Below are 14,039 nucleotides of genomic sequence, written 5' to 3' on the forward strand. Positions count from 1 at the left end.
CACTATAACTATTTCTAGTTCTTTGCAAATGTGAATTCTTCGCATTTAAGTTTGTAGACTGAATCCAGATTCATATTTGAAGAGAATAATGGCCCACTGTTCATCAGCCAGTTGACTTGCTGACAGTAGGAGGTCAGATGTGCTCTACACTGAAGCGCCAAAAAACTGGTATACGTGTGCATATTCAAACACAGAGATATGGAAAAGAAGAATATGGCACTGCAGTCGCCAATGCCTATATAAGACAACAAGTGTCTAGTGCAGTTATTAGGTCAGTTACTGCTGCTACAATGGCAGATTATCAAGATTTGAATGAGTTTGAAGGTGGTGTTATAGTTGGAAAATGGATGATGGGGCACAGCATTTCCGAGGTAGTGATGAAGTGGGGATTTTCCGGTATGACTAGTTCATGAGTGTATCGTCAATTTCAGGAATTTTGTAAAACATCAAATCTCTGACATCGATGTGGCTGGAAAAAGATCCCGCAAGAACAAGACCAACAACGACTGAAGAGAATCGTTCAATGTGACAGAAGTGCAACCCTTTCGCAAATTGCTGCAGATTTCAATGATGGGCCATCAATGAGTGTCAGCATGCGAAACATTCAATGAAATATCATCGATATGGGCATTTGGAGCCAAAGGCCCACTCATGTACCCTTGATGACTGCACAACACGAAGCTTTATACCTCGCCTGGGCCCGTCAACACTGACATTGAACTGTTGATGACTGGAAACGTGCTGTCTTGTCGAACGAGTCTCGTTTCAAATTGTATCGAGCGGATGGACGTGTATGAGTATGGAGACAACCTCATGAATCAATGGACCCTGCATGTCATTAGGGGACTGTTCAAGCTGGTGGAGGCTCTGTAATAGTGTGGGGTGTGTGTAGCTGGAGTGATGTGGGACCCCTGATACATCTAGATACGGCTCTGACAGGTGACACGTACGTAAGCATCCTGTCTGATCACCTGCTTCCATTTATCTCCATTTGCTTTCCGACGGACTTGGCCAATTCTAGCAGGAGAATGCAACACCCCATACATCCAGAATTGAAACAGAGTAGCTCCAGAAACACTCTTCTGAGTTTAAAGACTTCCACTGGCCACCAAACTCCCCAGACATGAACATAATTGAACATATCTGGGATCCGTTGCAACATGCTGTTCAGAAAAGATCACCAGCCCCTCGTACTCTTACGGATTTATGGACAGCCCTGCAGGATTAATGGTGTCATTTCCCCCTAACATTACTTCAGGCATTAGTTGAGTCCATGCCATATTGTGTTGTGGCACTTCCTTGTACTCGTGGAAGACTTACACGATATTAGGCAGGTGTATCAGTTTCTTTGGCTCTTCAATGTATTTCATAACTTAATCAAAGGAATAAAGATACCAAGCCACCTGTATAACTGGTCTCTGTCTCCTAAGACTTTTGGATATGAACATCTCAATGCCAGGTGTAGCGAATTCGCATCATACCAATGCTGTGCTAACTGGAAGGTTAACTGTTTTTGAATACCAATGCCAGTAGATGCTTGTTCTTCATGAAGCTAACAACACTTCTGACAAGTGGCGCATTCTCCTGAGTGTTTTGGGTACCTCTAAAGCACCACAGTTTTTGATTTTTATCTTTCAATTAGAAATTTATTCAGGCACAAAGTCGTTAATTGTCTTTGTACATAGATGGCAGCAGATGGTGTGATTGCAAAATGCCAATTATTGTGAGGTGCAACAGTGGCACAGTCAGACACTGACAAACAAATAATGGTCAACTGTACCCCTATAGCTCTATGTGGTCCTGTCCTGGACTACTGGAACCTCTGGAAACCACTACCATATTCTTTAAAAATTTGGCTACATCTTCCACTCATTTGTTCACACTTTGTGCAACATAAACAAACAATGTGTCTGCACTATAGTGTTGTCTCCACAGATTGCAAGTTGCCATAAGACCGATTCAACAGCAATAACAACGAGGCATAGCATCTGAGTAGGATGCTGCAATGATCACACACAGTGCAGTGAGACATGAAAATTATTGTTTGATCTTTACACAACTCAATTTCACAGGCTCACTGAATTAGGCCCACGTATGGTATTGTCCGTGTGCTGTTACAATGTTGACCTTCAACATAAATGCAGTGTTATTTTCCTTTGAAGATAGATAGAGTTGGAAGAAAATCACCATTATGGGGCTGTTTGAATTTCAGATAAACATATGGGCCACAAGGAAGAAATGTTCTTCATTATCCTGGAGATATGCTCCCAGGCTTAGTAGATATTTATTGATTCCATCTTTGTGGTCTGGACTCATGGTGACAAGAAACACCTCCACTTTCTGCAAAAGTTTATTTTATTTTCCAAACTCAATGTCATATGACCCTTCTCCAAATCCAAAGTCACCTTCTTTGATGTTGACATGCAGCTCATTGGTGTTTACATTCACACACTGGCCATGAACCTTTAAAAAACAATACCTCAACTTCAATAACTGCCAACTCTTCCATATCAAATGCTTCTATACCTACAGCCTAGGCATCTTGGGTAAATATATCGGTTCCAACACCAAATCTCTCATCATCTAAACTTGGTATAACCGGTTGGTTTTCCTCTTTGCAGTTACCACATAGGTCTTGTCCACAACCAACTCTCCAAGGCAGTCTTCTGCTCTGATACTAAGACAAAAAAAAACTTGCATCTGCAAAAAGTATCAGTATTCCCTTCCTTCCCAACTGACAGCCAGCCCATCCATATCTCAAGACATTACTCTTCCATGGCTGACTCTCTGAGGTCAAGTCCTAAAATGAGGTCACCTCTCTATGATCTCTTCATACCACCTATAGTTACTTTTGGCACACACATTTGTCCTTTTAAAACCATATGACATATCCAGAACATTATCCATACCCCAATTGTTACCAATGTAAAACTTGCCTCATGCCTCGACCTACTACTATTTGCTCCAGTCCCACCACTGGTAAATCTTAACAGTTCAGAGACAGGGAAACATAAAAAACCTCTCAAACAGTTTACCAACTAATGTATGTTCACAGCACGAAATGCCACGTAGACCTGATTCCTTGCTACACCAACCCATAGAAGTTTCAGTGCTACCCAGAGGCTTCATCTGCGGCCTCCACACCCAGAATTAATCAAGCTGGACTTGTCAAATACCTACTCTCCTTCTCCAGATTCCTACTGCGGAAACAATTTCCTGCCACCGACCTCTCTGACCAAAAGCTAACACTGAATCTTATCTGTTCTGGTTAATACTATCCAACTGTGACCCTCCCTCACTCGCATGTAACCACCTCATCGATACCTTCCTGGATTTTCTTACCTCCAATTTGTGCTTACCCTATTTCATAAGTTCCTTCCAAATAACATAAACCTCCTGGCAAAGGAAAGAACAGCCATCCTCAACCTCAATTATCCTACCTATGAACGCTGTTACAATGAATCAGAGTAATTACCTGACTGAAGGTACCCATCAACTGTCTGTTTCTTTCACCTTCAAGCCCTGCTATAGAGTTACAATCGCATAATCTCCAATCCCCCCCCCCCCCCCCCCCCCCAATGAACCATGGACCTTGCCGTTGGTGGGGAGGCTTGGGTGCCTCAGCAATACAGATGGCTGTACCGTAGGTGCAACCACAATGGAGGGGTATGTGTTGAGAGGCCAGACAAACGTGTGGTTCCTGAAGAGGGGCAGCAGCCTTTTCAGTAGTTGCAGGGGCAACAGTCTGGATGATTGTTTGATCTGGCCTTGTAACACTAACCAAACTGGCATTGCTGTGCTGGTACTACGAACAGCTGAAAGCAAGGGGAAACTACAGCTGTAACTTTTCCCAATTGCATGCAGCTCTACTGTATGATTAAATGATGATGGCGTCCTCTTGGGTAAAATATTCCGGAGATAAAACAGTCCCCCATTCGGATCTCTGGGCGAGGACTACTCAGGAGGATGTCGTTATCAGGAGAAAGAAAACTGGCGTTCTACAGATCGGAGCGTGGAATGTCAGATCCCTTAATCGGGCAGGTAGGTTAGAAAATTTAAAAAGGGAAATGGATAGGTTAAAGTTAGATATAGTGCGAATTAGTGAAGTTCAGTGGCAGGAGGAACAAGACTTTTGGTCAGGTGAATACAGGGTCATGAATACAAAATCAAACAGGGGTAATGCAGGAGTAGGTTTAATAATGAATAAAAAAAATAGGAGTGCGGGTAAGTTACTACAAACAGCATAGTGAACGCATTATTGTTGCCAAGATAGACACGAAGCCCATGCCTACTACAGTAGTACAAGTTTACATGCCAACTAGCTCTGCAGTTGATGAAGAAATTGATGAAATGTATGATGAGACAAGATGGTTCAAGAATCATAAAAGAAGGTTGTATACATGGAAGAATCCTGGAGATACCAGAAGGTATCAGATAGATTATATAATGGTAAGTCAGAGATTTAGGAACCAGGTTTTAAATTGTAAGACATTTCCAGGGGCAGATGTGGACTCTGACAACAATGAGCTGTAGATTAAAACTGAAGAAACTGCAAAAAGGTGGGAACTTAAGGAGATGGGACCTGGATAAGCTGACTAAACCAGAGGTTGTATAGAGTTTCAGGGAGAGCATAAGGGAACAATTGTCATGAATGGGAGAAAGAAATACAGTAGAAGAAGAACGGGTAGCTTTGAGGGATGAAATAGTGAAGGCAGCAGAGGATCAAGTAGGTAAAAGGACGAGGGCTAATAGAAATCCTTGTGTAACAGAAGAAATATTGAATTTAATTGACGAAAGGAGAAAATATAAAAATGCAGTAAATGAAGCAGGCAAAAAGTAAAACAAACGTCTCAAAAATCAGATCGACAGGAAGTGCAAAATGGCTAAGCAGGGATGGCTAGAGGACAAATGTAAGGCTGTAGAGGCTTATCTCACTAGGGGTAAGATAGATACTGCCTACAGGAAAATTAAAGAGACCTTTGGAGAAAAGAGAACCACTTGTATGAACATCAAGAGCTCAGATGGAAACCCAATTCTAAGCAAAGAAGGGAAAGCAGAAAGGTGGAAGAGTATATAGAGGGTCTATACAAGGGTGATGTACTTGAGGACAATATTATAGAAATGGAAGAGGATGTAGATGAAGATGAAATGGGAGATACAATACTGCATGAAGAGTTTGACAACATTCCATTAGAACTACTGATGGCCTTGGGAGAGCTATTCCTGACAAAACTCTACTATCTGGTGAGCAAGATGTATGAGACAGGTGAAATACCCTCAGACTTCTAGAAGAATATAATAATTCCAATCCCAAAGAAAGCAGGTGTTGACAGATGTGAAAATAACTGGACTATCAGTTTAATAAGTCACAGCTGCAAAATACTAACGCGAATTCTTTACAGACGAATGGAAAAACTGGTAGAAGCCGACCTCGGGGAAGATCAGTTTGGATTCTGTAGAAATATTGGAACACGTGAGGCAATACTGACCTTATGACTTATCTTAGAAGAAAGATTAAGGAAAGGCAAACCTATGTTTCTAGCATTTGTAGATGTAGAGAAAGCTTTTGACAATGTTGACTGGAATACTCTCTTTCAAAGGTAGCAGGGGTAAAATACAGGGAGCAAAAGGCTATTTACAATTTGTACAGAAACCAGATGGCAGAGTCGAGGGGCATGAAAGGGAAGCAGTGGTTGGGAAGGGAGTGAGACAGGGTTGTAGCCTCTCCCCGATGTTATTCGATCTGTATATTGAGCAAGCAGTAAAGGAATCAAAAGAAAAATTCAGTGTAGGTATTAAAATCCACGGAGAAGAAATAAAAAATTTGAGGTTCGCCGATGACATTGTAATTCTGTCAGAGACAGCAAAGGACTTGGAAGAGCAGTTGAACGGAATGGACAGTGTCTCGAAAGGAGGATATAAGATGAACATAAACAAAAGCAAAACGAGGATAATGGAATGTAGTCAAATTAAGTCGGGTGATGCTGAGGGAATCAGATTAGGAAATGAGACACTTAAAGTAGTAAAGGAGTTTTGCTATTTGGGGAGCAAAATAACTGATGATGGTCGAAGTAGAGAGGATATAAAATGTAGACTGGCAATGGCAAGGAAAGCGTTTCTGAAGAGAAATTTGTTAACATCGAGTATAGATTTAAGTGTTAGGAAGTCGTTTCTGAAAGTATTTGTATGGAGTGTAGCCATGTATGGAAGTGAAGCATGGATGATAAATGGTTTGGACAAGAAGAGAATAGAAGCTTTCGAAATGTGGTGCTACAGAAGAATGCTGAAGATTAGGTGTGTAGATCACATAACTAATGAGGTGGTATTGAACAGAATTGGGGAGAAGAGGAGTTTGTGGCACAACTTGACAAGAAGAAGAGACAGGTTTGTAGGACATGTTCTGAGGCATAAAGGGATCACAAATTTAGCACTGGAGGGCAGCGTGGAGGATAAAAATCGTAGAGGGAGACCAAGAGATGAATACACTAAGCAGATTCAGAAGGATGTAGGTTGCAGTAAGTACTGGGAGATGAAGAAGCTTGCACAGGATAGAGTAGCATGGAGAGCTGCATCAAATCAGTCTCAGGACTGAAAACCACAACAACAATCTTCTATCCCTACTCAAATCCTTACGCCCATTCCAAACCTCTCCCCTGAATCCATTTCGCTCCTCTATACCACCTTCTACATTCCTCCCAAAATCCATAAGTCTAGCAACCCAGGATGCCACATTTTAACTGGTTACCAACACCTCCAACCCATCACCTGCAGTGTAGACACAATCGAATTCTTTCAACATCTGCCAACCATCTCCAAAGCCAACCACTCACCTATAACTGCGTGAAACACAGACACATGTAACAGGATACAGTATCCACACTGGCTTTCTACCTCTTGCTCTTTTTTTAGCAAAAGTACACACATTCATTCACACAACCACACCGACACTCAAACATGCACTCCCACTAAATTGATCTTCCCGTGGACACAGGAGTGCATGCTTGGATTTCTGTGTGTCTGCATGAGTGAATGTGTGTACGTTTGCTAGGAAAAGAGCAAGAGCTTTAAATGTAGCATGACTACTGTTTGCTGTTACTGTGTGTCTGTGTTCACTCTGCTATAGGTGAGCAGCTGCCTTTCCCGTGGTCTACATATTGATCTATCTGGGATTTTCTATTGTTTTACATGACTACTCAGCTATTCACACTTAAAATATGTAGCAAAGGATTCATAGTACCTCTTTCAGACTACTTCTCGATCATTCCACTCTCGAATAATACGTGGGAAAAATGGAGACCTAAACCCTGCAAGCTCTGATTTCTCTTATTTTAATATGAGTGTCATTTCTCCCCAGGTAGGTAAGCCTCAGCAAAATATTTTCACATCCAGAGATGAAAGTTCATGATTACAATTCTGTGAAAAGATCGCACCACTGCGAAAAAGTCTTTCTTTTAATGACTGCCACTCAAACATGCATATAATATTCTTAACTCTCTCTCACCAATTTCATGGTAACACAAAATGAGTTACCTTTCTCTGAGCATTTTTGATGTTCTCCATCAATCCTAACTGTACTGATCCCATATCATGAAACAATACCCCACATGAGGATCGAGAAGAGTATTGTAGGCTGTCTCTTTAGTAGATTGTTTGCATCTCTATGTTTTCTTTCAATAAAACACAGTTATTGGTTTTCCTTCCCCACAAACCTCTTCTATATGGTGGTTCCAATTTAAGCAGTTTGTATCTGAAATCACAAGGTAATCAGCTGACTTGACAACCTTTACATTTGTGTGACATTCTGTGTAATCAATTTGTGTTGTGTGATGTATTGTGTAATCAAAATTTATTAACTTTTGTTTTCAGTACTGATGTGGAAGACCTCATATTTTTTGCACTATACAGATATGTTGTCTAAATCACTCTGCAATTGATTTTCATATTCTGATAACTTCATTGGGTGGTAAACAACAGCATCATCTGTAATCTGAGAGGGCTGTTCAGATTATCTTCCAAATCATTTATATAGTTTAAGAACAATTGAGGGCCTGTAAAACTACCTTACAGTACCACAGATATCACTTCTGTTCTACTAGATGACTATGCATTAATTATTACGAACACACAGGAAATCACAAATCCTGCCACATGACTGAGACGATACTCCACAGGCACACAAAATGATTGGAGGCTGCTTGTGAGGAATGATGTAAACAACCTACCAGAAATCTAGAATCATGGAATCAACTTGCAATACCTCATTGATAGGACTCATTACTTTGCATTAAGAACGTCTCAGTTATGGTTCACAAGAATGATATTTTATGAATCCGTGATAGTTGTCTGTTAACACATCATTGTCTCTCAGGTATTTTAAAATGTTCAAACACAGCATACCTTCCAAAATTCTACTGCAAATCTGTGTTAATGATATGGCTCTATAATTCAGCAAATTAATTATATTCCCTTTATTGCAGCCTGGTGTGACCTGAGCAATTTTCCAATCTTTAGGTAAGGATCTTTCATATATCAGCATATCCTGAAAGGAACCTAACTGACATACAAACTGGGCTGGAAGTCTGGCCTTTATTAAATGAGTTACACTGCTTTGCTATACTGAGGGTGTCTACTTCTAAATTACTCATCTTGGCTGATGTTCTTGATTTGAATTCTGGAATATTTACTGAGTATTCTTTAGTGAATAATTTTCGGAAAACTACATTTAGTAACACTGCTTTACAGGTGTTGTATCGGCATTGTTACTATTGCTACTGTGCAGTGCAGGTGCTGACTGTGTACTTGAGCTAGTATACTTTAAATATGAACAGAATTTCTTTGGATTATCTGCCAGATTTTGTAACAGAGTATTGTTATGGAAACTATTAAACACTGAGGAAAGTACTAAAAACAAGAGCTAAATTTCGAACTACCATACATCATTGCCAGTCTTGAAGATCTTGTGTTCTTTTAAATCTGTTATGCTTTTTTCATTGCCTTTGAATGTGTTCGAACCTGGTTTACGTCCCACAGGGATTTGTGCCGTCTCTTGGCAATTTAGCTGGTATAAAACTTATCAATATTATTTCTTAAATTTGAGCCACATCTGGTTGACATTTATGTAGTTAGTTAGGAAGGAATGGACACTTTTATCTGCTTATTTATAAGCACATGGACCCTACTTGTCACTAATGACACCACCTGCCTACACAAGCCTCCCCCTACTACCCTCACTAATATCTGTGACCTTGATAATGTTGAACATCTCTCTCCAAAAGTCTTAGACTTCAGTGTCACCACCTCATTGCTTATAGACCCGACTACTAGGTCTTTGCCCACAACTGCTTCTCCTTGAGGGAATAAGCAAATCTAAGACATCTTTATGGCATACAACTGTGCCAATCCGTTTGTGGGCCTTGGGAAACCTCCCTAGCAACCCATAATCACATGCACCTGTCAGATCCCAGTTCACTGCCCGTATCATCGTGATCTTAGCCCAAAGTCAAAACACTATCAACATTCCTCCCAGCCTAAACATCTTCTCTCTCAGTTGCTTCTCCACAGCTCTGCATGCTGCCTTCCTGGAAAACATATCTCCCAGCTGCTTCTCCACAGCTTTGCATGCTGCCTTCCTGGATGTTGACCTCCACTTCTCCAATGGCTCTGTAAAAACTGGGCAATTCTGCATATACATGAACAAACAATCAATAAAATGTGGATGTCAATTCAATAGGTTATTGAAGACCTATCAAGAATGGCTGTACAGCAGAAAGTTTGGGAAGATGGAAATGGCACTTGGAATGTCAAAGAGATAAAGGATAAGACTGATCATCTGTTACTGAACAGGTACAACTTGTTGAATTAAATGAAACCATACACACCCACACTCACTCTCCCTATTTGAGATTTAACTTTCTACAGCAGGAACTGTAAATAGTGAACAGAAGGGCGGACTCACAACTTTTGGTTGACCAGAGAGATTGCAGCTCTACTAAAGTGGCCAACAAGGCAACCACAGGTGACATGGTTGCCTAATAAGATTTGCAGAAATTTCAACAGATCAACATCAGGATGATTCTCTCAAATTTCATCACTGTAGCATCTCACCCACGATAATGGAAAGACGCATAAAAAAGAATGGAAAGAGAGTGCATGAAGAAACAGTTAGGCTACAAAGTTTTACCAATCATAGCAGAATTTGTATTAAATATACCTAAAAAGTTGCGATGGGTAATCACAGCCATTGTAATGTATGTTAGTAGTTAAAAATATTTAGCTTTTACTTGGATACACTTGATAAACAATTATAGTAGTTGTATGTATGTTATTGAAGACTGTCAACACTTTGAAGCTTTGGTGAAGCATAATAGTGTGCTGATGTATTTAGGCAATGTAATGGTTGTTTAGAATGTCTTCTGAAAAGGCAGTGACAGAATAATTTGATTTGATGTAGAAGACTTTATTATCATGTTTGAGGAGCTGTCCAAAACTCACTAATGACAAGAATGGATGGGTAACTGTATTTAAGTGGTATATATATAAGTGTCCCTGGTCTAAGGACCAGTAGAAGGAGGTCCTGAGTTCAAGTTTCGGTCCGGCACACAGTTTTAATCTGCCAGGAAGCTTTGTATCAGCACACACTCCGCTGCAGAGTGAAAATTTAATTCTGTGGCTAAGCCATATCCTTTCTTCCAAGAATACTAGTTCTGCAAGGTTTGAAGGAGAGCTTCTGTGAAGCCTGGAAGGTAAGAGACGAGTTACTGGAGGAATTAAAGCTGTGAGGGCAGGCCGCGAGTCGTGCTTGGGTAGCTCAAGATGGTAGAGCACTTGCCCCCGAGTTCGAGTCTCGATCCAGTACACATTTTTAATCTGCCAGGAAGTTTCAGGTCTGATGAAGTTATGAGACACCTTACATGAAGACACAGTAATGTGAGTGTATGTTGGCCCATCAGTCACTTGGTAAAACGTATTTATCGAAATAATTACTGTAACAGTAAACTTCAGTGGATGTGATGTAATGGTTTTAGGCTATTTTTCTTGATTTAGAATCAAATCTTTACTTTTGATAGATCATAAAATTACCCTACATGTTTACAAAACGTCTGTGTAATAGCTTATTTTCGAAAATATGTTAACAGTTTAAGATTAGACCTGTCCTGGGTTAAAGTTATGTACTGGAACCCCCCCCTTGAAATCTTAGTTGTGCTGACAGATTGATCTGCAGCGTAGCCCATAGTCTAGTTAGGTTGGAAGGTGACAATTTGGTCATGAGTTGACGAAACCAATTAATGTGAAAGCAGAAAATATGGTTGTGGTTAGAAATTAACTGGTAATGACATATTGAAAAATGAAAGGGAGGTCCAATATGTAACTTTTACCCCTTTCTGTATCATCAAATTAATTATCCTTCTTGCAAAACATGGGTCATGGTTACCCCACAACGAGCATAATGTAAATTTTGTGGAGTGGCCTGCTCAAGGATGATTAAACTGACTGTTAATAATGGCATGTAGTAATAAACTAGCTCAAAATACTGATGGAAAGAAATGTGGATCTCATGAACAACAGAAATCATTGCTGTATTCTTTGAAATGTAATGTCATATGTTACATAATTGCTGCACACAGTGTTTTGTTTGTACATTGTCTGTGTTTTATTTACAGGTCATTTTGATTTATAATACAAATGATGCGTGGAATATGAAACAAACAATATGACATTTAGTTATTCTGATTTGCGGCATAGATCGCATTGTATATTAAATTGAGACATGTCTCACAAAGATGGTTAGTGAACTGGATTTTGCTTGTTGTTGTGGTGACTGGCTGATCTGAGGGTAGCCTGGGGCCTAAGTCAGGTTGAAAGGCAATTGATTGGTTGTGAGTTAAAAGGCTACAAAATACATCACGATAAGAAGCGATTTAAAAGGAAAAAAAGATTGTGGTGATAGACCAAAAGATGTAGCATAACCCTAGGCTTCAGTTATGCTGGAAGGTGAATAAGTAGTTGCAAATTGGCGAAACCAATAAGTGTGTCACAAAAATCTTTAATTAATAGACTATATAGTTTCTAGTAGTACATCTGGTTGAGAACTTTTTTTCCCACTGCAGTACGATGTTTTCAAATGTTTAATATCTCTCCACCAAAAAACACTATCCTTGGAAGATTTTGTTTGTTTCTTGATATTTGTTTAGCAAATGTTTTAGTGTTGTTGTTACTAGTTACTGGCATCTCCACCGTGTTAACAGTGTGTTCAATCTCTCGGCGCGGTATCATGTTGTTTACTAATCCTAAAAACTCATTTTCAGTTGTACAGAACACTGCGGAATTTTTTTCCTTAAAATTTATAAGCCCTGATAAGAGTAAACGATGATCCTACATGCTGTTACTTAAATGGTTGGCAAGTTTGGAAGGAGCAGGAAGGGTTCATCTTAAAAGATAGATGAAGATAGTAACTGTTCTCGAAAAAAAACAGATACCATTGATGACCGTGCAGCTTCTCTAGAAATAAATGATAATTAATCGAAACCCTCAGCTGCCGGCAAGTGTTGTTGATATACCTCGATGCGGACAGATGAAAATGTGTGCCTCGACTAGGACTCAAACTCCGGATCTCCTGCTTACATGGCAAACACTCTATCCACCTGAGCCACCAAGGACATAGATGAATAGCATGACTGCAGGGACTTATCCCTTGCATGCTTCGAGAAGAGTTACTATCTTCATATATAATTAAAGGCTACCCGACCAGTGACCTTCGTCTGTGAAAATGCTCACAAGTTGCCCAAACTCTTATGGGTATCGTCAGCTTAGTGTGCACGATTAATGAGTGAATGGGCAAATATCTATTAGGAACATTACGTATGTAGATTGTTGACAGTTGGGAACTTGGGTCTCACGGGAAGCGTGCAAGGGATAAGTCCCTGAAGTCGCGCTATTCATCAGTGTCCTTGGTAGCTCAGATGGATAGAGCGTCTGCCATGTAAGTAGGAGATGGGTTCGAGTCCCGGTCGAGGCTCACATTTTCGGCTGTCAACATCGAGGCATATCAACAACAACTGTCGGCAGCTGAGGGTTTCAATTAATTATCATTAAAAGATAGATTTGAAATAAAATAGGGAGGGATTTGTTTGCAAAACGAAACAAAGAATGTAACTAAAGAGTGATCGGCCACCTCACACAAAACCCAATATAGATAAAAATAAAATTAAAGTCATCTAGTTCGCCAGTGAAAGCGTTTTTTCCAACCGACAATGTGTAAACAATTCATTGCCGCGCTCTGGAGGGAGGTCTTATTATTCTTATTCGTAGCATTATCACTAAATATTACTGTCGAAAAGTGTTTAAGTGAAAGCTTATTTACGGCTCCAATATTTGCGAAATTCTAAGAGTCTAAGAACAAAATAATCTCTCAACGCACCGTTCTGTGATGAACTCTGGTTGTCCACACTTGAATGATTTGGTGAGACGGCTGCTGCAGGTTGTTGAGGTGGTGTTGGTTGGGCAGCGGATGATGGAACGACTGGTGGATGGCCAGAACTATCTGACTGTGTTGTGTTTGTTGAGTCCTGGGCAGTATTCTCCTTCGATTCCGGCTCCACCTTAATACCCTCGTGGATGGCATAAAGATCTGACACAAGCGGATCCATAATCAAAAATCGTCCTTTGAATGTTAACAGAAATTGCAAATACGAGTCAATTACACTGGGAAACGTAAACTAATACGGGATTAACAAATTCACAAGCACTTTCAAATCACCATTCATAACAAACAACACCAGACATAAACATACTGCTCTTAGCAAAGCTAACCAAACGTCAAGACGCCCCACTCGAAATGCACACCGACATTAATTGTGATTTCAAAAGAATGATTTTAATTTTTTATTTTTTTTTCACTTGCGTTAGACACCATTCAGTCATTGCTGTATAGTAATAATACCTTTGTTCACATACTGTCCCCTTCTTTTAGTGAAACTTCGCTTTTTTGTTTGTTATAGTTTACTATTAAACATTCAACCTATCTCTGTCCATTACACACG

The 14,039-nt window shown here is 40.0% G+C and overlaps 1 protein-coding gene across 1 annotated transcript in view; it reads right to left on the bottom strand.

Moving 5' to 3' along the window:
- LOC124622430 (high mobility group protein 20A) overlaps nucleotides 1–13,809 on the bottom strand; it is a 100,029-nt gene extending 86,220 nt beyond the window's left edge. The window contains exon 1 of the mRNA XM_047148125.1: nucleotides 13,418–13,809. Within this exon, the coding sequence (XP_047004081.1) occupies nucleotides 13,418–13,646 (229 nt within the window). The 5' untranslated portion in view covers nucleotides 13,647–13,809. The remainder of the gene's footprint in view (nucleotides 1–13,417) is intronic.
- Nucleotides 13,810–14,039: the final 230 nt, after the last annotated feature.

Source organism: Schistocerca americana, chromosome 7, assembly GCF_021461395.2.
Source record: "Schistocerca americana isolate TAMUIC-IGC-003095 chromosome 7, iqSchAmer2.1, whole genome shotgun sequence".
In the NCBI taxonomy this organism is placed as follows: Eukaryota; Metazoa; Arthropoda; class Insecta; order Orthoptera; family Acrididae; genus Schistocerca; species Schistocerca americana.